The sequence below is a fragment of the Pseudophryne corroboree genome, chromosome 6, assembly GCF_028390025.1.
Source record: "Pseudophryne corroboree isolate aPseCor3 chromosome 6, aPseCor3.hap2, whole genome shotgun sequence".
Lineage (NCBI taxonomy): Eukaryota > Metazoa > Chordata > Amphibia > Anura > Myobatrachidae > Pseudophryne > Pseudophryne corroboree.
Window position 1 is genome coordinate 497,724,285 of NC_086449.1, and position 27,931 is coordinate 497,752,215.

The window sequence follows — 27,931 nt, forward strand, 5'->3', positions numbered from 1 at the left end:
ATTCGGGACAATACTTTTTTTAATGCCAGGCAGCATCTGAGCCAGTTCAGCATATGGTTTAGATGCTGCCCAGCTCCCTCTGCCCCTGTTGTGCGCACTGCACAGCGTGACGTGGTGTGAGAGGTCACGCTGTGCAGATCAGCGCAAGCAGCATCACCATCCAGAATGTCCACATCTGCCACTAAACCCTCCAACATCACCACGGCCTGCTGCCAAGACTTGCAGACAGCACCGCCACTTGCTGCCTGGACCCGTCGACAGCACCGCCGTTAGCCGGAACTCAGGAGGGTGAGTATTTTTTTTTTCCACAGCCAATCCTGGGTATCACAGGATTCAAAAAATGGCCTAGGATTGGCCTCCCTAGATGGGGTGTGCCATGGGGCCAGGCCCCCGTGACTCACGGCATGCATCCATTAGCTATGACCAGGCGTTTTTTTTAAACCAAAAAGCTTTTGGAAAATATATACCTCTAAAATCTAACGTGCTTACTGTTCAATACAAAGTTTTAAAATGCATTAACTTTGTGGTAAGGATCTTTTAGGGTTATTTTCTATTTGCTCTATATTTCTTTTCTACAGCCGGTTATTCTTATTGGAATTCATTAATATTAGATATTCTAGAGCTGCAATGTACAGTAAAGCATTTCTATAGATATTTTCAAATGAAAACCAAAAAAGGAAAATTATGTTTTTAGTTTTGATCGAAAGAATATGCCATAATAAAGTAAATGGTTATAGTAACATATGCTAATATAGGGTTTATCTGCGCACTGAGATTCTCAAAGTGTGGACGAGCTGCTAACACTTGTAGGTGACCGGACTACAGTTTGCTGAAATAGTTGAATTATAGTGTAGCGCTCAGTCCTAGCTTTTGTTTTGTTGTCTCAGTGAAAGTGATATTTTATGTGAGTGTGCTTAGGTTAATTATATTCAATAGGTTTTTGGATTTCTCCAATGTTGTACAATAGCACAGAATAGTTATATTTTTACAAGTAAAATGTCCACATAGAGGTCATTAATGATGGTGCTGGTTTATTATTTGTCAATATTTTTAAAAGGAGAGTTATGGGTAAACTCTGTGCTATTGTACAACATTGGAGAAATCCAAAAACCTATTGAATATAATATATATAATATACAAAACAAAAGCTAGGACTGAGCGCTACACTATAATTCAACTGTTATAGTAACATAGTTTCTGAGGTTGAAAAAAAGACAGTTTGTCTATCGAGTTCAACCTAGTTGTGGCGATCTCCTACAAGGTACTATTTTTAGGACTAATTTTATCTGGTGTGAATGTCGACCGTTCTGTTTATTCCTCTCCTTTTTTTTTTTTTTTTTTAACTATAGTGCGTGATCTACCCACCATAACCCTGTATATCCTTATCCGTTAGGAATTTATCTAGCCCATTTTTAAAAGAGATGACCGAGTCCGCCATTACTACTCTCTCAGGCAGGGAATTCCAAACACGTATTGTCCTTACTGTGAAGAACCTTTTCGTCGCTGTGTGCAAAATCTCCTCTCCTCGAACCTAAATGGATGACCACGTGTCCTTTGCGTTGATCTTACCAAAAACAAATCCTCCGCAAGTTCTGTGTATTGTTCCTTTATATATTTGTAAATGTTAATCATGTCCCCTCTTAATCTTCTCTTTTCAAGTGTGGACATGCCTAGCCTGTCAAGCCTTTCCTTGTATTCTAGCATCTCCATCCCCTTAATCAATTTGGTCTCCCGTCTCTGAACCTTTTCTAGTTCCAGGATATCCTTTTTGAAGTATGGTGCCCAAAACTGTGCACAGTATTCGAGATGTGGCCTCACTATGGATTTATATAATAGGAGCATAACACACTCATCCATTGCATCAATTCCCTGCTTTATGCATGCTAATACCTTGTTTGCCTTCTTTGCTACACTTTGCTGTACTTCGGGTACTACTGCTAAGTTTATTATCTATGTGAACACCTAAGTCTTTTTCCAGTACAGAATCCCCTAATTTTTCCCCATTTAGTATGTAGTTGGTATTTTTGTTCTTGCTACCAAAGTGTATTACCTTACACTTGTCTGTATTGAACCTCATTCCCCATTTTGCTGCACATGCTTCCAGTTTAAATAAGTCGTTCTTCAGAGACTCAGCATCCCCCTCTGAATTTATAACCTTACACAGTTTGGTATCGTCTGCAAAAATTGACACCATGCTCTCAAGAACTACTGCTAGATCATTTATGAAAATTTTGAACAATAGTGGTCCAAGTACAGACCCTTGTGGCATGCCACTTAGTGCTTTAGTCCAATTTGAAAAAGTTCCATTTACCACAACTCTCTGCTACCTGTTATCCAATCAATTTCTTACCCAAGTGCATATTGTGCTTCCTAGCCCCAGTTCTTCTAGCTTATAGATAAGTCTCATGTGCAGTACTGTGCCAAAAGCTTTAGCAAAGTCTAAAAAGATGACATCCACCTCCTTACCATGATCTAGGTTCGCGCTAACTGTTTCATAAAAGATTAATAATTTTGCTTGGCATGATCTATTCTTCACAAATCCATGTTGCTTCCTATTAATAACCTTATTGGCTTCAAGGAACTTCTGTATACAATCCCTTTAAATACCTTCCAGTACTTTCCCTGCTATAGATGTAAGACTTGCTGGTCTATAGTTACCCAGTTCAGATTTACTTCCCTTTTTGAATATCGGCACAACTTCCGCTATATGCCAGTCTTTGGGAACCATGCCTGATGTAAGTGAGTAATAAAAAATAAAAAATAGCGGTCTTGCTAGTTCAGAGTGAAGCTCTATAGCTCTATGAGAACCCTAGGGTTAATTCCGTCGGGAGCAGGTTATTTATTAATCTTAATTTTTTTAAATTGGTCACAGACTACTTTCTCCCTTAAATAAGCACTTAGCAGTGGGCCAGTAGTTTTTCTGGCCCAGGGCACCAAAATGTCTAGTTACGGCTCTGTCTGGAACAATGAGATTAGAGCAGAAAAAAGCAGCCTAAAGTTGTTCACACTGAATTCTTTTGTAGGTCAATCCATTACAACCCAAGGGATGGTCAGCGAAACCTTTATGGGCCTTCTCATTAATTATGTTCTATTTGTGCTGCAGTTTCTGAAATAATATTAAACTAAAAAATTAGTCAGATGTAGCAGCATATCAGAGAAGCCGCTAGGAAACGTTTGAAAAGACGTCTCCTGAGGCATTAGCATATTATAACACAGCTGCTGCATACACAAATGCAGTGGATTTCTTTGAGTCAGACTCTAATTGGTAATGATGCGACCCATGAGTATGCTTACTTTTATACCCACATTCAAAAACAGGATTATATAAATAGAAGCTTGAAATAAAGTAGTGCAAAATGTGTACACGCAACATGTACTTTAGAATGTAAGCTCTCACGAGAAGGGCCCTCTCTCCTCATGTACTTATCCTTTTCTTACTTTAACCATCTTCGACTGCACCAGATCCCTCTGTTTTCTGCCACCCTGATACGTATTTCAGTGTTGTCTGCTGACGCAGCTATGTTTAGTTAAGTCACTATTTTCCTGTTTTACTTATTCGTTTATGTACTCTGTAAGTGGGCATTGTGGATCCCTTGTGGTGCTATATAAATAAATTATAATAATGTACAAATACACAAAAGTTGCACATATCTGTCATATCTGTCACTTTCATTTTCATTATTTGATAAGATAAACTGAGCAATATTTTAGGAGTAAAGAGAAAAGGTGAAATGAATGAGAACGTTGCTCTTAGCCAGACAAATAGGAAACGTGTGCATTTTTACTTGCTGATTTAAATTAGCATTATTGCAGCTAATGTTCCTTTATCCAAATTATTATAGATGGTTATCCTTTGGATTTGCGGGTATGGGTCGTTGGGTCGACTCAACTTAGGTTGACAGTCATTAGGTCGACCACTGAAGGTCGACATGCATTAGGTTGACAGTGGAAATAGGTCGACGTGGTCATTAGGTCGACATGTACTAGGTCGACAGGTCAAAAGGTCGACTTGGGTTTTTGGACTTTTTTGGTGTCGTTTTCTTCATAAAGTGACGGGGAACCCCAATTAGTGCACCGTGCACAGGGTACTGTTCCCAATTGTAGTGCACGTGGATCGTAAAGTATGAAAAAATCCCATTTTTTTTAAAAAATTGTGAAAAACTCATGTCAACCTTTTGACCTGTCAACTTAGTATTTATTTATTTTATTTATTAACAGTTTCTTATATAGCGCAGCAAATGCTGTTGAGCTCTAGTACATGTCAAACTAATGACCATGTCGACTGAATGTCCCTGTCGACCTAATGCATGTCGACCTTTAGTGATTGATCTAATGACTGTCGACCTAAGTTGTTTCGACCTAACAAATGTATCCCGGATTTGCATTACAATTGATTACAATAAATGAAATACTCTATCAATGATATTGGGGCTGATTCTGAGATTGACGCAGCCGCTCGTCCATACATAGCGGCTGCACCCATCTAGTCCGCGCATGTGCACTGGCTTTAGTGCAACCTTACACATTCCTGCCACACCCTGGAAGGATTCGTCTGCAGTGTGATTGACAGCGGCAGCCGTTCGCGAGGCGGGTCGAATGTCACACGCAGTAACTCAAATAAAAAAAATGGCAGCTGACGGCCTGACAGCACAGTCAGACTGCGCCACCACGGGTCAACCTTAGTTTGATGCGCTCGCAATCTATTTTCGGACGCACTGGGAGGTGGCCCGTCACACATGCTGGCTGGCCTTGCCCTGCATGTTAGGAGATGGATGCAGATATAGGAGATGGACGCAGAACTGGCTGTGTATGCAGCGATCTGCGGCCGTCCCTGAATCAGCTCCATTGTCAGTAAGTCAGAGGATGGCAGATTTTGATCATTTAATTGCCAATTAAACTTTTATTTGTTTGTTGCTTTGTCACGAGTGTTGATTTTATTTATTACAATTACATCTGCATGAATGGAAGCCTCGCTAAAGTATTTTAAATCCAGTAAATTGTCAAGCAAATAAATAATTTCCATGTTTGTAAACAATATACCAATAATAACATCTCATCAAATAATTACATATAAAACTGTAAGCTATATTGATTTTGCATATGCAAATAAACATTTCTTACCATAAAATGTAAGATAACCAAAAAGTGCAGCAAAAAGATACATTGCCAGCATTGCAGCTATTGATAAATTAGAAACATTCTGCATTTTCCTTCGAGATCGGCTAGAAGAAGATAATTAAAGTATGTGTCAGTCTGTCATCAAACATGATTCTATGAAGCTAATTAGAAAACATAAAGTGGGCGGTGTGGAAACCTATCTACCGCATTCTTATAAAACAATACACTTTCCTTTTTTTTTTTTTACTAAAAAATAGCATTTAAGCAGAACGGTAAAATAATTGTTACGGTACTATAAAGTCAGCTATAAAGCATGATCCTAGTAACAATCAATAATAGAAAATTTGTCTAATTGATTGAGTCCATATGTATGATTCCGAATCAAATACTTTTTTCATTATTGCTCTTCTTACTCCATAATATTATCATTTCTTCCAACAACAAATCCCACAGCCAAAACCCACATTTTCTCCATCTAATCAACAGTGTATGCTTCTCTTCACACTAATCATACTATTTACACTCCTCCACATTTTATATTACAACTTTTACTTTTTTTGTATCAAATATTACCTGTCTCCATGTATTATTTGACTCCTACAAACCCTGCTTAGCAGATTATATTTCCACTTTTTACCCATCTACACATATTATATGACCACTTCTTTCCCTGCTTAGCATATTAAATTTCGCATTTTTACCCATCACCACTTATTAAATTACCCCTTCTTACTCTACTTAGTTAGCATACAACATTTCCAGTTTTTACCTGCCACAATATACTGTATTAACAGAGTGATTAAAGTCATGGCGACTGTGCAAATATACACATTGTCATGAATTTTGCATAAGCTGTGTACACACGGTGCGACATGCAATAACTTTCCTTATGAAATCGTAAGGAAAGTTAGTGCATATCGCACCATATGTACACAGCTTGCGATGCCGATGCGCAGTCCCACGGGATCGGCATCGCAAGAAAAAACAGACTGTGCAGGCAGCCCAACATTGACTATGTCGGTGGCTCTGGGCTCTGGCTACATTGCATAGTCAATGTCGAGCATTGAGTGCATTGTACCGTGTGTATGCACCATTAGAGTACATACTGTAGCAGATTTTGTTGTGCACCACTATGACCTGTAAAGGAAAAGCTGTGTGGTGTTGGTGAGGAAATGGTCAGAATAGCAGCAATTTGCGGGCATTGCAAATAATTAAATTCTCCCCTAAATAACCCCTTCCTAGGGGTCAATTTACTAAGGTGGGAGTTTTTTTTTTTGCCCATAGCAACCAATCAGATTCTATCTATTATCTTCTAGAAGAAGCTAGATAAATATTAAGCAGACTCTTATTGGTTGCTATCAGCAACATCACCAGTTCTAAATAAAACTACCACCTTAGTAAATTTAACCCCTCACAGCATATTATATTTCACCTTTAACCTGTTTCCACAAAAAAAAACAATTCCCATTTTACCTCTCCCAACCTTGTATCCATCTCTACATATTACATTCTCCTTATGCTATACGATTATATCCCTACAAGTTAAATATGGGTATGTCAAGGTAAAAATTACATCTGATTTTTAAGGGTGATAAAGCAAAAATGCCGCCATACCTTTTGAGCTCACTGTAGATTGGTAACACTTCAGGATGGCACACAAATGCAAAAGCCAAGATAGGAATAGCATAGGCTGTCTTAAAGATAAAAGGACAATTTTTATTTTCTTCAAACAAAAGTATTGCAGTATTGAAAATAAAGCATAATTCTACAAAGAATGTGATTTAAACAAGCAAAATTATCTACTGGTTAAAAAAACATACATACATACAAACAAACAAACAAACAAACAAACAAAGTACACAGAATCAAAATAAAAGCAAAAACAAGTAACAAAGAAAAAAATATCAAGTCAAGGAAGAAATAAAGAGCTACTTGTAAAATTCAAGTAGCATAGGTATTTTGTAACCCATAGCAACCAATCAAACCAGCTTTATTGGTATAAGCATCATGTTACTAAATAAGCTTCAAGCTATTACATACAGAGAGAGGACATATGAAGCTGGTGTATGGTTTACTGGAAAATAATATTCTGTAACCCATAACAACCAAGCAGACTCTTGAGGAATATTTACTAAAGTGCATATTTGTTAGATTTTTTTCTGTATTGGTTTTTATGTGTCTGAGTCTGATGTAAATAATGTTTTACTTAAGGGTAAAATGCAAATCAAGCTACTTTATTTCAAACCGTCAGCCAGCATATAGATTTTTATACATGGAGAGAACATGTCCCCCGTGTAGTTTTATAGCATTTTTTAATGTTTATTAACTACAGGCCTGTGTGCAGAGGCAGATAGCCGATATGCCTCGTCTGAAGTTCCCCCAGTGGGCTGGCCCGATACAGAGCAACTAAAAGCATTTTTTCTTTTGCTTACATTTCGGTGCCCAGGAAAAGTGTGACTGCCCCAATATTAAATGACTTGACTGTACAGAGATGACCAAGCTCCTGGATGCATTGATGGGCCAGAAAATCTACCACTTTCCCGGACTTGTGGGCAGGTGCATTATCGTGCTGAAGAAAGGCACCACGAGCATGAGTTCCTGGACAGCACCTGGAAATGGCTTCCAGCAATTGCTGCAAGCACTGGTTGGCATATCAGTCCAAAGTGACGGTGCACTGCTGCACAAGTGGAGCAGTAGCTACATTACCAGCCACCATCTGCTATCCACGCCTTGCTCACGACAGAACGTCTGCTGCATTGCACTGCCATCAGGGGGCCATTGTGCCGAATGTTGTTTGATCTCAGGGTTGAAACTGTAAATCCAGGATTCATCGCCACTGATGATCTCCCAGACAGAATTTGAGTGACCGCCATCAAACCTGACCAGCATGTTGCGGCACCAAGTGACCCGAGCCGCCTTCTGCTCTCAGGTCACTGATGGGACACTCAATGTACAGAAATTTTGCTCAGGCCAAGCTTTTCATGGCGTATCAAGCATATGGATCCCTATCTCCTTCTCTAATGGGTCAACAGTCACCCTGGCATCCACCCCCTAAGCCTAATTCTGTAATAAAGTGTAGAAAATGAAAGCAAAATTTGATTGTTCGCTGGAGGTTACATAACCTTTTTTTTATATAAAATGTCATTTCTGCATAATATTTTATTGTATTGTTGTCAATAGTTTTTAACTTGTAATGACACACTGTAATCCTACCTGGGAATTGAACACAAAATATTTGGGTTGGCATTTGTCATCTGTGTGGGCTTCAAATTCCACCTTACTCTCATGGTCACTGTCCTTGTGCTGGTTAAGCTCTGGTGTCTCTCCTTGCGTATAATCCATCATAAAGTTCACTCCAGAACTGACAGTGTAATTCTGTATCATAAGGGGGTATGAGTGAAAAGTATTGTTGCTTGTTACATTTCCAGAAGGATGATCCAAAAAAGGTAAAGGACAGGGTATCTGTGTCTTCTTATAAATGACCTGTAAATCACAATGTTAGAAATTAATGAATTTTAATGGAAACAAAAAACATTCCAATTCCAATACAGCTCTCATAAGGAATCTGTCCGAGGGCAATACTTCACATTTGACTGCTCTTTGTTTGTTTAGGCCAAGGTCAACAACTGCTTACTATCAATTACAAAATAGTAATCGGAACAACAATGTTCATATTTTTAATTGCAAAATATGGAAAACGTTTCATACCGCAGAAATATAAAGGGTGAGGTTTAGTGAAAGTGGTAGGGTAAAAAAGTTGGTGGCATCCAGTAGATCCAATAAGCCAAACAAGCTTATAGATAACTGTAACTGAAGTAAGCAAGCTGCTCTATTCATTATAAAATATTGAAACCTAAAATTACGCCTGGAATTTAAAAAAGATTGGTCCTAGCTAGTAAATCTTTAGCTTTCTCTGTGTGCCACTTAAAGTTTTGTAAAACAACAAAACTCCCTATGACTACTTTTTAGATAAGTTTAAGCATAGAAAAAAAAACAATATATGATTTAGTTTTGTAAAATTAATGCTGACTATACAGTATAATCCAGAAAGATCAGTGCTAGTGCATCCTCTCACACCTGTATTTAATACACAGATTTCACTGTTTGCATTCACTGCTGTTCTAATGTCATGGGTCAGATTACATAAATATAAGTATTCTAAATGTAATATTAATCTATTCATTTTCTTCCCTACCCTTACATAGACATAACATTATGCCAATACCAATAATGTCATATTTGCTCTGAGCACGGTAAGGGCAGTATCCAATTAGTTGCAGTGATTTACAGCTGCTAATTACATCATCCATTTAGCCCCAAAGCTGGCACTTATCAGGGATTTTGGAAACAAGCCTGCGGTAAGCAGGCTTTCCCCATCTGATTGTGGCCATGAAAACACATAGGTCCATGACTTTTCATGGATCCTATGTGTTTTCGCACAAAAATTTAAAATGTTTAGGGTTGGAAAAAATAGGGGCTAATTGAATAGCCCAGAAAAAAAATTGGTGATGACAAAGAAAAATCACGAAAATCTTTACATTTTTCACGTCTTAAATGATTTTTAGGCTCTAATTGGGTAACCCCCTATGTGTGCCTTGCTTACAAGTAGTTAATATTCTAACTTGAAACATTGCTCATTTTACAAGGAATTAACTTGTCGTCATATGAGTGCCGGAATCTATAAGCAATCATGCCTGTGTATACCATGCCCTTACTGAAGCTATGTTTCTCATTAGGGGGGTGTTTTTGTAAGAGAACAAAAAACAGAAGTTTTGTCTTTTTGGGGGCACTCTTAAATGTAATTATGTAGTTAAAATGTAACTTTTATTAAATTTATACTAAAACCATATGTGTATGTTTTTTATTTTTTTAGGATTATTATTTTAGTTCACCTTAGTACGGTAATAAAACCTTACTATATTTTACCCTAAGGGTATAATTAATTATATAAAGATAAAAAATTCCAATGAGTAATCCATCAATTAATAAAAAAATTACAATGAACAATTCATAACCAATTCTGCATACATAGAGGTAATTAATGCAGGATCACCCCTATTCCTTGATGCTATGTTTCTGCAAGAGTATTAATCAGCTACTTGAAATATCTAATGTATAAAATTGTGATATATATTATCTGCAACAACAGAAGCATTATTGTACAGCTACAGTAATAGCAGGGGCGGAACTGTGGGAGGCAGTGGAGTCGGCTGCCGCCGGGCTCCTGACCACAAGGGGGCGCATCTCCTCCACTGTCTCCCGCAGCCTGAGAACTGCGCTGCTATTGTGGACGGAGGAGCAGTCACTGACACGGAAGCTGCCTCCTGTAGGGAGAGATGGCACTGGCTGCAGCTAGGGGGAGCTCCAGAGCACAGCTCCTCTTCTAGCCAGCCGAGGGAAGCTCTCTGCTCCGTCAGCCTGATGATGAAAGCCAAAGGTAGACACTGTGTGGGGGGTAGGGGAGAGGTGTATTTGGGGGGAAGCACTGTGTTTTGTGTGTGCTTGTTTTTAAGTGAGGTGTGTGTGTGTTTTTAATGAAAGTTGTGCATTCAAGTAAAAGGCATGTGTGTGAGTGATGTGTGTAAGTGAGAGACATGTGTATGTAAGTGAGAGGCATGTATGTGTGTGTAAGTGGGAGGCATGTGTATGTAAGAGAGACTTGTGTGTGTAAGTGAAAGAGACGTGTGTGTGTGTTTAAGTGAATGAGGCGTTTGTGTTTTTTTTATATATATATCTAGTGTTCACGCTAGGTGTCTGCACCTTTTTTTAGACAGATGAATCCCACCCTGCCCGTTTTTGTGCGCCCTACCAACCCGCCGTTTTCTGCCTGCCGTACCCCGCCACGCCGCCAGACCCAGCCGTGCGCCGCCGGACCCGGTAAGCACATGAGAGTCCCCCTGGGCTAAATTAACCTTGTAAGTATTTTGCAGCTGTAAACTTCAATCTCAGTGCTCTCTACCTGGTGCAGTGTGCCTCAGTGCTCTCTACCTGGTGCAGTGTGCCTCAGTGCTCTCTACCTGGTGCAGTGTGTCTCAGTGCTCTCTACCTGGTGCAGTGTGCCTCAGTGCTCTCTACCTGGTGCAGTGTGCCTCAGTGCTCTCTACCTGGTGCAGTGTGCCTCAGTGCTCTCTACCTGGTGCAGTGTGCCTCCGTGCTCTCTACCTGGTGCAGTGTGCCTCAGTGCTCTCTACCTGGTGCAGTGTGCCTCAGTGCTCTCTACCTGGTGCAGTGTGCCTCAGTGCTCTCTACCTGGTGCAGTGTGCCTCAGTGCTCTCTACCTGGCGCAATGTGTATAACGTGCTCTATCTGTCGCAGTGTGTAGGAGGTTCTATCTGGTGCAATGTGTATTAGGTGCACTACCGTGTGGTGTAATGTGAATTGCCACTATTATGAAACAACGCCGCTAGATTTTTGGAGCGCGCCTTCGGCGCGGACTGTCCATGTTTTGGCCCATAGGTATGGGAGCACCAAGCATTATAGTATGTACCTAAGTTTGCCCATCCCTCCCCGTGATCAGCACCCTGCCGTAAAAAAAATCCTACAGTGAACACTAATTATATCGGCACACCACTGCGCCAAAGCATCTCCATCGAGACCTGCTGGCGGGTGAGGGAGCACTGTAGGTGTACTATAATGGTATGCTGGTGTCTGTTTTATTGTAATAACTGACTTGGTGTGCATCCACTTTGTATGTGTATCTATATTACTACTGGGAAAGGTACCTGAGCACGCTGCTACTGTTCACCCTTAGTGCCGGATAGCTACATATGGTATGTGTGTGTATGTGTATATGTAGGGGGGCACCAACATTTATCATGCCTCCGGGCGACTGGGACGAACTTACGCCACTGAGTAATAGTACATAGGTTATCCTATATTAACCATTTTCCCTTACTTATACAGTACATACAAATTCTGCAGTTAATGAATTTACTGAACAGAGTTCACAATCAAATAGGGTTTCTTACCACACTGACGAAGAAGACCATGCAAGATAGAGAAAATCCACTGGTGTATCCAAGGTATCCTGTTAATTGCATAATTAGTAACATTATGAATTATTATCTCAAACATGTAATGTAAAATTGGTTAAGGCTATAAATGAACATCAATATTTAAAATGTGGTCTCCTTATAGATTGTATACTATAGGGCAGATTCAATATTTGTTAACTAGATTGTGCAACATTACAGTAACACCCGCTGCTACGATGTTTTGCTATTTATAGTTATTTATTAAGCTGACTTGGCTTTCAGTGGTTGCACCAAGCTCACATCATGGCAAGCGCAGCGAGCCCGCAAGGTGCTTGTTGGGCTCCCCTTCCCCCCTGCCATTCCACTTCCAGGATACCGGCGTTAGTATGCTGACCGCCGGTCACGCATACCACACCCCTTGAGATGACACTAAGGAACGTGGCTAAAAGAATTTGGCACTCATTGTCTGCAATGCTTATTATCTTAAATAATTACCTAAGTTCTTCAGAAGAGCTAGTGGTAAGATCACTCCAATGGATACAAATATGACAAGATAGTTTCCATTCAGGTACCATTGCCTAAATATGGGAGAATGTTAGAACACTGTAACTCACAAACACACGCACACTCTATAATAATGCAGTAACACATCCAGTATAAGTACATACCCAGAGTTCTCTTCCAGATTCATGAAAGTTTTTATAACTTCAGGCAGTTCATATTTAACAATAAACAAGTAACTGGACATTGCTAAAAAGAAATGAGAAGCAGAAAAGAAATACTGTATATTAGGATTATTAATTTTCTAAACAAGGTAACCGAGTGAAAATTATACGGTAACCCATAACAGTACAATTTAATAAATGAAAGCATACTTCTAATTTGTTTGTTTGGGTAACATCAGACACAATAAGACTATCCTCTAGTCTTCAAACTTTCAAGCATTCCCTGAAAACTCACCTCTTCAGACAAGATTATTAAATTCCGGATTCACCTACTATGTAAATAAAACTATTATTATTATTATTATTATTATTATCTATATATTAATAGCAGGAGGACAACTTTTATGAGTGACATATTTCTACGATGCCATTGCCTAAGCATGGCATATCATATAAAGGGCTTGGTAGGTAGCTTTGCAGATAATATTGGTGGTTGAATTGGTTGCTTTGTTTCGGAGTTATGTGGAAAAATGTGCGCACCATTGTGCTGTGGAAGGTGTAACAGTTTGTGAACTTTTCCCGTGCATCTGCTGGGTGACCTGGAACATGTGACCTGCTGGGTGGTCTGGAAACTGTGACACTTAGACCTGCTAGGGGGTATGGAAACTGTGACAGTTATTTGCAGCCAACCACTAAGCAAGTTTTTTTTTAATTTGAATCCTAAGGGGGAGTAAAGTGGCAAAATGTTCCACCCAGCAAAATTTTGCCCAGTTGAAACCGGGTACATCAGCTAGTTATTTTTATTATTATTTTTATATTAATTTTATTATGCTGTGCAGACTAGTACTTGCTATGCATCAGGCCCCATGTGAAAATACAAATATGTGTATTCTACCACGAAATTCAATGATAATTGATTTTTACGATAGCAGCCATTATTTGCCAACAAGCTTTCCACCATGTTACTTGGTCTTTTATGTTCCTAATTTGTCGGACTCATTGGAGTATATATAATTTTACTGTACCGAGGATATGATAAAGCAATTATATTCGATATAAAAAAATCTGCAAAATATTTTGGTCTAGTTTGAAAATAAAGGAGTAAAAAAACACTAATTTACATTTTTAAATGTTATTAAGAGGGGGGCCAATCCTGGGATCAGAATTGGTAGCATCCTGTGCTTTTGTACTAAAAACAACGGGATTTGAATCCTGGGATTGGTGCTTGAGTGCGGTGGTGAATCTGATCACTCCACCTTCAATGCAGCATCAACTCCTCGAGCTGCCCCTGTCTGGTGCATATTCTCCTTTGTAACGTTCTTAAGATATGGTCTCTGTGGCTTTAGTGCAAAAGAGATGACAGCTGCATGTTAAAACATGCCCATGACACCCCAATAACACGCCCATGACACCACCTATTTTTGTGATGACTTTAGGTCACATCCCATTCTCTACCCTGGACTGTCCATGGATCTCATAAGCTGTCTCAAGCACAAGGAATGTCATATGCAAATGATTAAGACCATCAGACACTATGGTTTGCATGTGCGCCGTAAGAGGTTTTTAGAGTTTTCGGGCATGCACAGTAGCAAATAATCTCTCAACTGAGTAAACATCCATACTGCATCCACCTCCGAATCAGGCCCAGGTAGAGCAATCTCTAGTGGCTTAGCTAGATAGCCATCATTATTTCCAGGGTGGATGTACAATAGTCTATGCTTAGTGCAAAAGATCTGGTTGTAAATAGGCTTATTTACTCTTTGGTCCAACACTCTTGCATGAGAATAATCCTTTATAGCTCAATTATGCCTAGTAAAGATGGGACTGAAATGTGTATGTCTATGCATCACCCATATGTTTGGTTTTGGAGCATGCACAGTGCAAAAACATGCAAGACCAGTATGGATGGTGTAATGGTTAGCATTGATTTCCACCATGGCCCTAACTGTATGGAGTTTGTATATTCTCCCTGTGCTTGCGTGGGTTTCCTCTGGATACTCTGTTTTCCTTCCACAATCCAAAAATATACTGGTAGGCCAATTGGTTCCTGTCAAAAATGAACCCCAGTGTGTGTGTGCATGTACATTTGTTTAGGGCAGACTGGATGGGCCAAGTGGTCTTTATCTGCCATCAAATTCTGTGTTTCTATTTAACGCCACAAATAGGCATACTCTACACTGTGCATTGGCCACATAGTACGAAGGAACAGTGAATGTTTTGGTACTAAAGGAGTAAAAAAATCAAGTTATGGGGTCACTCAGATACTCTGCATCATTAGTATGCATCTGTCAAAGTAAATATGAAATCAGAGAAGTTTTTAATGGGCAAATGCTATGCTGATATACAAGATTCAATGGCCTTGCTCTACAAGTTATCATGATGGTGGTTATACAGTAATTATTATTAAGTTAACTTACCACCAATGTTTTGCATTGTGATAGATGTAAAAGCTGCAATTTTTCCAGGCCACCCAAAAGCTTTCTCACCCAATTTTTCATAGATTAGTGAACCTATAAGAAAAAAATTAATAAGTGGTGAATTCCATAATCACACATTAAATTAGTTTAATTGAACAGAGCATTCATTGGGTCTCAGCTCTCACAGCAAGTATCATATGCTTTATCATATCAGGTTTACTTTTTATTTAAGCAGAGCTGCAGTAAAGTCAGGATACAACTCGGGTTTTGAAAATAAATGAAAAATAAATATAAAGTCTTACCTCCTTCTTTTGCTGTTTTTAATAAAAGATGTACAGAGTACAGTGATAAAATCGCCACTGCGAGAAGAAGAATCCTAAAACAAATGAACAACAAATTACTTTTATCTGAACTAAATATATAATATACTTTTCATACTACTTTTTGACGGAAAATAAATGTGTTAAAAAAGCTATCCGCTTTTGGAGAACTGCACCTTACATAAACTTGCCCGCTATGTATAGGATAGAATTCCCATTACTTGAAGCTGAGTGACAGCTAGTATTGAATTGCTGGATTTCACTTTCAGGAAAAAGAAGCCTTTACAGAAAATACCAAATTTCTGTATGAACATTATAAAATAGCTTCCACAGAAATGTGCTCTGGAACTACAGTTGAATTGACTCTCATTGTGTTTAGAACCACTCCATGAACTATGAGAACTACTGTATGGCTCATACCTCCATACTATAGTAGTTGGAAACAACAGTATTTTCTATGTGTGGGTGATTCTATTGATTAAGAAGGGGTCCTCCTTTAACTGTAAGGGAATTAAAATATAATTCACGGAAATCAATAAATATTGCATTTCTAAAGCTTGCCAGCAGTGTCAACAAGGCTGGTCTTTTATGACAGGCTTTAGTATGGTGAAAGAAAAATATCTCCGGAGCATAGGGCCTCTTGGGCTGCCTGGAAAGCTGTAAATGTTTTACCAGACGTGTAGATGAGACAAACCAACCTTCTTTGCATTTTACTACTATATTTCTCACTTATTCCTTTTATTTTTACAGATTTTCACAAATCTATGGCATATTTTTTGTCATTTTTAAGTACAACATGTACGGACATACAGGGTCTGTCAGAAAGTAATGAGACTAAATCCGGGAATTTTTTTTTTTGAACTTTCAGATACATAGGGTTAATAATCTTCAAAGTATGACCCTTAGCATCGATTTACCGTTGCCAGCATGTCTGCCAAGCTTGATACACCTCCTGGAAGGCATTAACCAGAACGTCCTTAAGTGCCCTTGTTACGGCCGCTTCCACTTTGTCTACAGTCTAAAAACGGTGTCCTTTCAGGCCACGTTTGATCCAGGGGAACAACAAGAAGTCAGCCGGTGACAGATCTGGATTGTATGGTGGTTGAGGCAGCGTTGTCACATTGTGCTTGGCCAAAAACTCCCTCATTTGCAGTGATATGTGACTTGGCGTATTGTTGTGATGGAGGACCCAGGTAGTGGCAATCTGGCTTGCGGCCGCGAAGGGCCTTGTTTCTCAACTGATTGAGCACTCCCGTGTAAAATGCACCGTTGACAGTTTGGTTGGTAGGTAGAATTTCCTTGTGGACCACACCCTTTGATTTGCTCATTCGGTCCATTTTGGTGTGTGCCACTCTGCACTTTGCCTTTTGGTCTCCGGATCGTACTCAAAGATCCAAGTTTCGTCACCTATTATCACTCTCAAAAAAATTAGGCTCACTTTGCACGCACTCCAAAAGTTCACGGTTGTCTTTTTGATCATGAGTCAAATCCTTGGGAATCAATCGGGCACGCTAATTTCTTTGTCAAGATCTCTTGCAAAGTAGTTTTGGAAATCCCAACCTTTCTGCTACCATTCTAACACTCAAACAATGGTCAGTTTTCAAAACATTGTGCACTTTGTCCACATTTTGCTCATTTCGGCTTGTTGAAGGTCGTCCAGAGCGTGGTTCATCCTTAACGTCTTCCCTGCCCTCCTCTAAGAATTTAAACCAGTAGTAAACTTGCACCTTGGACAATGATTCCTCCCCGAAGGCCTTTTGAAGCATGGGGAATGCTAATCGGTATCCAAATTCCAGAGTTTAACACAAAACTTGATCGCATATCGTTGCTCGATAGTACGCTCCATCTCAAACATCGACCTAGGTAATAAAGGAAACTTTGTTTACAGCTCAATCCGTACACCCCTACACTGTAAAGGTTCACAGGCAACTGCTGCCGCCAGGAATGTGTAGCTGAGAATCCCCTCCACCCTTCCCGCCCTACAGCGCCTCCATGCCCCTGTTCTGCATGGTGTGAAAAAATCAGTCTCATTACTTTCCGGACAGACCCTGTATGAACTTTCAAGTATGGCATCACTAAGCAATGATTAGTAGCAATGACTCCATCAAGAACCTGGTAGGTTGTGTGAGGAAAGGGGTATTCTAATATATCCTGATTACAGTAAGACATACATCCCAACCTTCTCAATTTAGTGGGACAGTCCCACTTTTTGGGCATTGTCTTGTTGTCCCACCTATTGGTCGCAGTGTTCTGCAGGTGGGGGAGATTGTGGGACACTTGGCACCGCTGCTCTGCATAGCATAGCATGGCAGAGCAGTGGTGAATGGATGAAATGCACATGAGATGGTGTCAGATTAGTGTCAGGAGAAGGCTGGGGGCAGCTCAGCAGCTGCCGGAGTGTTGGACTCGCCACAAGCATGGCAAACAATCACACCAGGGTGCATGGCATAGCAGGACATAAGGTCACAACCTCTTGTAACATGTACATTTTCGGTGCGTGCAAAAAATCCCAAAACAAGATTTCTGAATGCTGGGAGGTATGAGAAAGAGCATGTTATCTTAATTGCAAACAGATGCAGACTTCACAGAGATGCTCATGTAGTGTTCCTGCTAGACTTCTGGCAGGGTGCTGAGTTTCCGGGCACTGTATCCCAGCGTGCACTACAAAGAGGGTGTGGCCAGCCAGGGAGGGGGATGTTGCCCCATCATCATCACTCTTGGGGGCATTTCCAGCACTTACAGACATGCTAGGCTGCCCCCAAGCTCTCCCCTCACTGTTAGTAGATGCCATGTGCATGAAACAAATAATTAGGGTGTTTGAAATGTGCGCAAGGCAGCTTTAACTAGTTTGATTACCTAATGAGATGTGACAGGGACGTGCGGTGAGTTAAATGGCTCAGGAGGCACTGGCTAACCCCAGAGCCAGATTTACATGCAATATATGAGCCAAAGGGTACATCTGGGTATTATGCACAGGTGCAGCATTATAAACTCCTTGAAATCTGGTGAGTTTTGATTAGAGATGTGTGGAAAGGATACACAGGTGAGGCACTGCCTCACCTGCCATAGACTTTTCACTCTATAAAAATGATTAGAATAATGCAAAGAAGATATTTCAAACAAATTATCAGTATTTTTCATATATTTTATTCAGTCAAAACTCTGGTTTAAACGTAAGTATGAAAGGAAAGGCTCTGCCCCACCTGCCTCACCCCACTGCACGTCACTGGAGATGTCACCATATCCCAAAACAATGGTTAAAAGCACAAAGAAAAGGTAATCTCTACCAATATAAGCTCCACAATATAACAATGAACTTATGTACGTCCCTTATTACTGCAGACGTTCCTTCTTCTGTTCCTTTGGTAATCCACTGGTTTGATTGTGTCAATTCAGCCTCAGCAGTTATATGGAAGCAAGGAAAAATAAAAACAAACAATGTGTAGTATTGTTTCATTCAATCCTCCTTTTCTATCAGAAGAGTCCTTCTCCCATAGATATTGAGAGTGAATAAGAAGAAGGCTGGATGTATAGATGAGGAGCGTACCCCCGCTCACAATTAAGCCAACTTATTTGTGCATATAAAGGGTTCTTTAGCTTTTTTCACCCCTTTTGTGTATCTTCCACCATAAAGTGTTTAATGGGAGCATACCCGACTCACTTTAAAGAATCAATAAATAAATCATATAAAGATATATTTTCTCCTGGTGTAACAATTAATATGCGTACCACACTCACAGGAAAGACGGCAAGGGAACTCCCATCTGGGTTTCTTTTTAGATTCACAGTCCCTCTTATTTGGATAACAGGTAAGTAATTCCACTCATCCCAGATAAATGAATAAAGTGCAACTGTGCCAACTAGTTCATATGTTTGTAAAGGTTTATTGCACAGAAATTCCCATAGTTGGGATATATACAGTCACAAAAAATGATAGGAAAAAAAGGTGGACACATACAACGGTGAAAATGATCAAAAACTGCAAAAAAAAAAAAAAAGAAAAGGAAAAAAAAATATAAACATTAAAATCCGGATTCTTCACAATACAAATTTCCTCAAAACATGTCTTGAGGAAGGCTCCTGTAGAGCTGAAACGCGTTGACAATACTGGGCAGTGTGATACTACGTTTTATTTCAGGATATTACCAGTCAAGGTATTTTTACTTTTTCGAAATTTGTATTGTGAACAATCCGGATTTTAATGTTTATATCTTTTATTTTTATTTTTCCTTTTCTTTTTGGATTGTTTTTTTGAGCAGTTTTATATAATTTTCACCGTTATATGTGTCCACCTTTTTTCCTATCATTTTTTGTGACTGTATATATCCCAACTATGGAAATTTCTGTGCAATAGACCTTTACAAACATATGGACTAGTTGGCACAGTTGCACCTTATTCATTTATCTGGGATGAGTGGAATTACTTACCTGTTCTCCAAATAAGAGGGACTGTGGATCTAAAAAGAAACCCAGAAGGGTGTTCCCTTGCCGTCTTTCCTGTGAGTGTGGTACGCATATTAATTGTTACACCAGGAGAAAAGATACCGTTATATGATTTATATATTGATTCTTTAAAGTGAGTCGGGTACGCTCCCATTAAACACTTTATGGTGGAAGGTACACAAAAGGGGTGAAAAAAGCTAAAGAAACCTTTATATGCACAAATAATTTGTCTTAATTTTTGAGTGGGGGTACGCTCCTCATCTATGCATCCAGTCTTCTTCTTTTTCACTCTTAATATCTATGGGAGAAGGACTCTTCTGATGGAAAAGGAGGATTGAATGAAACAATACTACACATTGTTTTTATTTTTCCTTGCTTCCATATAACCGCTGAGGCTGAATTGACACAATCAAACCAGTGGATTACCAAAGGAACAGAAGAAGGAACGTCTGCAGTAATAAGGGACGTACATAAGCTCATTGTTATATTGTGCCGCTTATACTGGTAGAGATGCCATGTGCATGCCCGGTGGATATCATTAACCCCAACTTTTTCCAATCACAGGACACTGTGTCCTGTGGGTAGGGAAGGCACAGGGCTGGCTGCTTTAGCAGGGCGCATTTTGTCTTTTAAAATTGGGCAGCCTATCGTGAACACTACTCATGTGTCTGTGATAGCTGTATGAATTTTCGGTGCATGAGGACGAGTGCAAATAGATGCTGCTGGTGATATATATATATATATATATATTACATACTTTTGAGGCTTGTGGTGCAAAACTGCACTTGCCATTACAAGGTTTGGGGTACAAAGTGGCATGTGACCACATTGTATAAATAAAAATCACAAAACTCAGAACTCACCATAATAAATTCACTCACTATAATAGACAAAGGGATTTAGCATGTATCGATAAATGCATTTAAGCTTGCAGCCCACAGTAAGGGACCCCATTTCACTGCAAGTCACTGCAAGTAGGACTTGCTGTGAAATGGGGTCTATTGATGTGGGCTGCAAGCTTATAAGCATTGATAAATTAATGAACTAAACCCCACTGTCAATTATGGTGAGTGAGTTTATTATAGTGAGTGCTGAGTTCTGTGATTTTATATTTATACAATGGGGGAGATTCAAATGTTTGAAAAGTCAGTTGGGAGTCTGTTTTTTCCTATCTTATAGATAGGAAAAACCAGACACCCAGCCGACTTTTCAAACATTTGAATCTCCCCCAATGTGTTCACATGCCACTTTGCACCCTATACCCGAAAATGGCAAGTGCAGTTTTGCATCCCAGTCATGGGATTGGCGAGTGCAGTGACTTTAAGTTTTTATATATTTTGGTTCATTATTTTTTCATTATCCTCTTTGTGATCACATTTTCTCATGCCCCTCTATATAAGCTTATTTATTGTAACCTGTGTCATCTGTACGTCCAAAAGTGCTTTTCTAAGAACATACTTGCTTTTTCGATTGAAGATTTAAGTTTATTTTTTGTTGAAAGATCTCACATTTGAACTAAACACCTCTGAGGAAGTTGTTATCAATGAAACTCGTTGGGTGATATTGTTTCCGTTACTGACAGAGTCAGGCTCAACGAACTCACCCCTTTTAGGGGAGACAGTGAGTTATAAAATCTTACTCACAATGGCCATGTTATATATGTGTGATGTAAGGTTTTAATATTTTTAATAAATTTTTTTTTAAATTAAACCATGTTTCAAATAATCAGATGAATATTAATTGACTTTTGTTGGGTGTTCTCTGGTGTGAGGGTCTCGTTATAGATATTTTAAGAAGACTCCTTCGCCCTCTTCTTCAAGAAATTATTTAACAAGAAATTAAGGGTACTTTTGAACCTGTATCAATTGTGTTTGCGCTCCCCAAGACCACCATTCCATATATATATATATATATATATATATATATTTAAGATGTCCGGCACTCCAATAATGTTAACAAATATGCTCCAGTGCCCTGCTCTCAGAAAACAGTATAAGGCAAGGAAACAAGCTGGCACTCATGAAGACTTTCAAAATATACTAGAGACACAGTTTTCTGTCAACGTTTCAGGGTATTACCCCTTTTATCAAGACCTTGCCTTATATATATATATATATATATATATATATACACGGCTCAAAAAAATAAAGAGAACACTAAAGTAACACATCCTAGAACTGAATGAATGAAATATTCTTATTAAATACTTTGTTCTTTACATAGTTGAATGTACTGACAACAAAATCACACAAAAATTATCAATGGAAATCAAATTTATTAACCCATGGAGGTCTGGATTTGGAGTCACATTCAAAATGAAAGTGGAAAAACACACTACAGGCTGATCCAACTTTGATGTAATGTCCTTAAAACAAGTCAAAATGAGGCTCAGTAGTGTGTGTGGCCTCCACATGCCTGTATGACCTCCCTACAATGCCTGGGCATGCGCCTGATGAGGTGGCGGATGGTCTCCTGAGGGATCTCCTCCCAGACCTGGACTAAAGCATCCGCCAACTCCTGGACAGTCTGTGGTGCAACGTGGCGTTGGTGGATGGAGCGAGACATGATGTCCCAGATGTGCTCAATTGGATTCAGGTCTGGGGAACAGGTGGGCCAGTCCATAGTATCAATGCCTTCATCTTGCAGGAACTGCTGACACACTCCAGCCACATGAGGTCTAGCATTGTCTTGCATTAGGAGGAACCCAGGGCCAACCGCACCAGCATATGGTCTCATAAGGGGTCTGAGGATCTCATCTCGGTACCTAATGGCAGTCAGGCTACCTCTGGCGAGCACATGGAGGGCTGTGCGGCCCCCCAAAGAAATGCCATCCCACACCATTACTGACCCACTGCCAAACCGGTCATGCTGGAGGATGTTGCAGGCAGCAGAACGTTCTCCTTGGCGTCTCCAGACTCTGTCACATCTGTCACATGTGCTCAGTGAGAACCTGCTTTCATCTGTGAAGAGCACAGGGTGCCAGTAGCGAATTTGCCAATCTTGGTGTTCTCTGGCAAATGCCAAACGTCCTGCACGGTGTTGGGCTGTAAGCACAACCCCCACCTGTGGACGTTAGGCCCTCATACCACCCTCATGGAGTCTGTTTCTGATCGTTTGAGTAGACACATGCACATTTGTGGCTTGTTGGAGGTCATTTTGCAGGGCTCTGGCAGTGCTCCTACTGTTCCTCCTTGCACAAAGGCGGAGGTAGCGGTCCTGCTGCTGGGTTGTTGCCCTCCTACAGCCTTCTCCACGTCTCCTGATGTACTGGCCTGTCTCCTGGTAGCGCCTCCATGCTCTGGACACTACGCTGACAGACACAGCAAACCTTCTTGCCACAGCTCGCATTGATGTGCCATCCTGGATGAGCTGCACTACCTGAGCCACTTGTCTGGGTTGTAGACTCTGTCTCATGCTACCACTAGAGTGAAAGTACCGCCAGCTTTCAAAAGTGACCAAAACATCAGCCAGAAAGCATAGGAGCTGAGAAGTGGTCTGTGGTCACTACCTGCAGAACAACTCCTTTACTGGGGGTGTCTTGCTAATTGCCTATAATTTCCACCTGTTGTCTATTCCATTTGCACAACAGCATGTGAAATTGATTGTCAATCAGTGTTGCTTCCTAAGTGGACAGTTTGATTTCACAGAAGTGTGATTGACTTGGAGTTACATTGTGTTGTTTAAGTGTTCCCTTTATTTTTTTGAGCAGTGTATACTGTGTATCTTGCAACTTTCATATGCATGCAAATGCATTTCTTTTTTTTTTAAAAGCATCTTACTGTATGCTGAGAATTTGAACACAAATGAAGTCAGCCTTAGTATCAGTCCCAGTTATATTTGATTGCTTTAGAGAAATATTAGCTGCACAAGTGTACCTGAATGTGACTAATGAACAGCACTGTTCACTGTTTCTTTTGGAAGTTAGATTGTATTACAGCTAGGATGATAGTTATAATGTACAGCCTGAGGACTGCCATTTTGCACAATTACTTAGTTCATTAGGTCTAAGACACGGAGGGACTAAGGCTGCAAAACAGCCCTGTCATATTACTCTGCACACATGACCAGGGGGCACGGTCATGGCTTACAGGGCACATGGCTGCTACAATCATGGCTCATAGGGCATGGTCATGGATCATAGGGAGGTGCCACAATTCACTCGGGCCTGGCCTTGTGGCATGCCGGGCGGCCAGGCAGAATGTCGGGAGGTGGAGCTGCTAATCCAACCCCTTTGTCCATGTTCTAGGAAGCCGATTAGAGTGCTTGGAGACTGCGCTGCTTGGCCAGCCCTGGTCTCTCTGTGTGGTCGGACCGGTCCATTGACCCTTCTGGAATTTGCCAAAAGTACCAGATGGGCAATCCAGCCCTGGTCTAAGATGAGCATGGACAAACAATTTTAGTAGCTGTAAATCCTAATTATAGTGTTGGTACTTTGTAATTTTCTCATTAAAGATCTCCAGTTCTGTTTACATGACACATGGCTACAACAACATAACATTCATCTAGAATTTCCCAAAGGGACAACACCTCTTCAAGAGTAAGATAGGGTTGGGTACGGGATCTTGACAGTCAGGAAGCTGGCCTTCAGAATACCAGCAGTGGCATCCTGACAGTCAGAATCCCAACACATTTTAGTAAGTCAGATAACCCTTCTGCTTACCCTTCCTACCCGCATCCTAACCCTCACCCTCATACTTAAATTCAGAATGCTGACTATAGCACTTCCAGTGTGAGGATTCTAAGCACTGTCAGAATTCCGGCACCAGTCTTCTGACCACTGGTATCTTGACCGTCGGAATGCCTACTACATCCCTTAAGGTAAGCAACCATCGCTAACTAAGACTGCAATACCAAGCTTAATAACACACATTACATTCTTGGAGTGTTTATTCAGAGATATATGTTTCCACCATGATTTTTTCACCCTCCTGCAGCAAGTTATCATGTCAGGGGAGAGATGCATTACTGTTAGTAGAGTGCATACTTACATACTCCCCTATAATATCAGGGAGACTCTAGAACTTCAGAGAGTTTCCTGCTCATTTCATTATAATGCTCGATGAAGTTTGATGAGATAATTGACATCATCGTGGCCCTGCCCCTACTGCATGGTGATGGGAAACTGCGGCATTGCGCAGCCTGGGCCAGGCTAAATTAACATCTAGCTCTCCTCTGGAATCTTCCATAGGGGAAGCCCCAAAGATAGCAAAGTGTGGCAGAAAATGACTGGCAGATGTGCCATGCTGAAATACTTCACGGGAATTTGCTGATTCAGAAACAGAGTCAATGCCATTTATGTCATAGAAGTTTAACTGTCTCAGTCTCATCTTATTTACCAGCTACAGATCCCATAAAATCACTGTCTAAAAGAACAGAGCTGCAGTGGAATGTCAGTCTATGGTGAATAATGTATATTTTTTTAATTTTTCATAGTTAAACATTTACCATAGTTGCTGACTCAGGGACTCTCTCAAACTTGTAGATGATATCTTGGACTCCAGGAAATTAGATCAGACAGAGGTGAGATGGGAGGGGCACAGTGTGATGATGTCATCACCTTCTGCCCACCAGGAAGGTAGGATGAGTTAAGAATTGATGATCAGTAGTTTTAACCATTGACAGTAAACCATCCATGGTTGAAACTTTAAATGTTCATGGCCGCTAAGTGCAAATTAAAGGGGGCATGGCCATACACGCTCAATACAGAGAAGTATTTTTTTTACTATTAGACCTCCCTATCAATGGTAAACCCATTGAACATTAGGTGGAAACCATTGATGATTGCTAACCAGCGATGGTCAATGGCCAACCTTAATGGTAGGTGGATACAGTATGTCATATACCTGGCAGCTGGGAGGCAGGCAGAGAATAGTTGACAGCAGCACTGTAGTATGATATCAAGTAGTTGTAACTTGGCCAATATAAGACAGACACATAAAAATGTATATAAGGAATGGGGCAAAGATACATTTCAATGAAAGACTGGAGAAAGAAAATAGTGGGCTAAGATGTTCTATATCTTTTTTAAACCTTTGTTTAACTACAAGTGAGGTAAACTCGAAAATGCCCATTTTGTAACATTTTAGTGTATACGCTACTACTCACAAAAACAGTATGATGCCTGTATTAGCCATGGCATAAGAAAGTCCGAGAATTCCACTGCCCATGATGGCATTGCTGAGGTTGAACACCGATATTCCAACTGAAGTCGTCCCAGGATGCTTTTGGTAAAAATAAGGACAGATGTTATAACAGTTGAGAACTGCACAGAGACATATCCTGAAAATACAGGTCATGGATTTCTCAATGAGCTGATGACCTTTCTGTATGACGTGTGCAGAGCTGTAGCGAGTTAATAATTACACATAATTCAAACTTACTGACACTGTTCTACATTTGCTTAGACTCACTGTGTCAATGAAACATAGATGATCATGTCACAGGGTTAAGGACAGTATTCCACACTCGATATTTGAGTCTGGCATCATAGATAAAATTATAGGGCTTAGTTTAATTACATAAATAAAAAGCCAGATAATGTGGTAAATATCTTGTCTTATTTATTATTAACCATATTAATGTTATTCAGCAAAAAAGTAATATAAAGGAACAGATTTAAAGATGAACCTAAATGTCTGTACACATTAGACGATGTCACTCTATGAGCGACGTCGTCTAATGTTTCACCTCCCGGGCCGGCCGGTCGGCGTCCGACTGTACACACTGAGCGATATGACCGCTCATATCGCTCAGTGACGTCACGCCTCAGCCAGCCTTGCATGCAGATCCTGGACGACAGTCCAGATCCTGCATGCATGCACTGCCGACAGTGACGATCGTTGCCGACCCGTGGGGCCGCGCATCGGTCATCACATTTGTCGATAAAATGAGCGACGTTACTCAGGGAGGGGGAAAATGAGCGACGTCGCTCATTTTATCGGCAAGTGTGTATGGGCCTTAAGGCCGAGGTTCTCAAACGTGGTCCTCAAAGCACCCCAACAGTTCAGGTTTAGGTATATCCATTGCTCAGCACAGAAGGTTAAATCAAATTAACTGAGGTGCTAATTAAGTCACCTGTGGCGAAACATGGATACACTAAAAACCTGGACCATTGGGATGTCTTAAGGACCACGTTTGAGAACCTCTGGCCTAAGGAGAAAAATTACTCTGCTTTTTCAGTGGGACTGCAATGGGGTTTTCTGACATGACTGCATTTCACGAATTTATTAAACACACAGCGCCACAGTCCCGCTGAGAAACCACACTTAACAGAATTGGTCATTCCAATTTAACTGGATGAAAAGTATTGAAACGCCTGATTTACTAAACAGTGGATTTTGAACCTGCCAACATAGACGTCCTGATAACTGACTGAAAGAGCAGACACTGCCATTGAAATGAATGAATGAGAGTACTCTGATTGGTGAGAGCACAGCACCTCCCATACTATGAGCAATCATTTAAATTTCAACAACAAAAATCTACTGAATTTTCAACATTTTTGGATTGGGATAATGGTTTACAAAACAATGGACCCTATTCAGTATAGATTGCAAATTCTGCTAAAAAGCATAATTTGCAATGTCATTTTTGCATTCTACGGGCCGCCCATCGCAGGGCAAGGTCGACCAGCATGCTACCCACCGCCCACCAACTGCGACCACGCTCTAATTGCGTTCGCACTGCAATTAGTGCATGGCCGCAGGAATCCCGCTGTCATTTTGTCGATCGGAGCATCTGCATGTTACGACATGCAGCTGCCCCGAAAATGCCACCGGCAAGCCCTCGTTTCCTCCACGCCGCACCCACAATGGTCAACAAACGCCCCCCGACCTCCCCGCGAACGACTCTGCCCATCAATCAGGCAGAGGAGTTCTCAGTTAATGTGACCCAATCGCATTAACTGCTCGCGCACATGCAGGACAGGACCTGCGCATGCGCATGCGCACAGATGCCCCGACTGAGAAAATTTTGGTGACCTGAATCAGGCCCAA

At 40.5% G+C, this 27,931-nt stretch overlaps 1 protein-coding gene and 1 long non-coding RNA gene across 3 annotated transcripts in view; one reads left to right on the forward strand and one right to left on the reverse strand.

Annotated features, from left to right (window-relative positions):
* The window catches only part of SLC38A4 (solute carrier family 38 member 4), a 209,152-nt gene that overhangs the window by 57,164 nt on the left and 124,057 nt on the right, over nt 1–27,931 (reverse strand). For both annotated transcript variants that reach the window (XM_063927359.1, XM_063927358.1), the window contains exons 4-12: nt 26,043–26,158; nt 15,477–15,550; nt 15,175–15,267; nt 12,761–12,842; nt 12,588–12,670; nt 12,087–12,145; nt 8,332–8,601; nt 6,733–6,812; nt 5,122–5,222 (exon numbers count right to left, since the gene is read on the reverse strand). In XM_063927359.1, the coding sequence (XP_063783429.1) occupies nt 5,122–5,222; nt 6,733–6,812; nt 8,332–8,601; nt 12,087–12,145; nt 12,588–12,670; nt 12,761–12,842; nt 15,175–15,267; nt 15,477–15,550; nt 26,043–26,158 (958 nt within the window). The remainder of the gene's footprint in view (nt 1–5,121; nt 5,223–6,732; nt 6,813–8,331; nt 8,602–12,086; nt 12,146–12,587; nt 12,671–12,760; nt 12,843–15,174; nt 15,268–15,476; nt 15,551–26,042; nt 26,159–27,931) is intronic.
* Nucleotides 10,395–12,199, forward strand: LOC134932707 (uncharacterized). Its single transcript, XR_010179457.1, has 3 exons — nt 10,395–10,555; nt 10,889–10,995; nt 12,022–12,199. It is a non-coding gene; the product is annotated as an uncharacterized LOC134932707 (long non-coding RNA).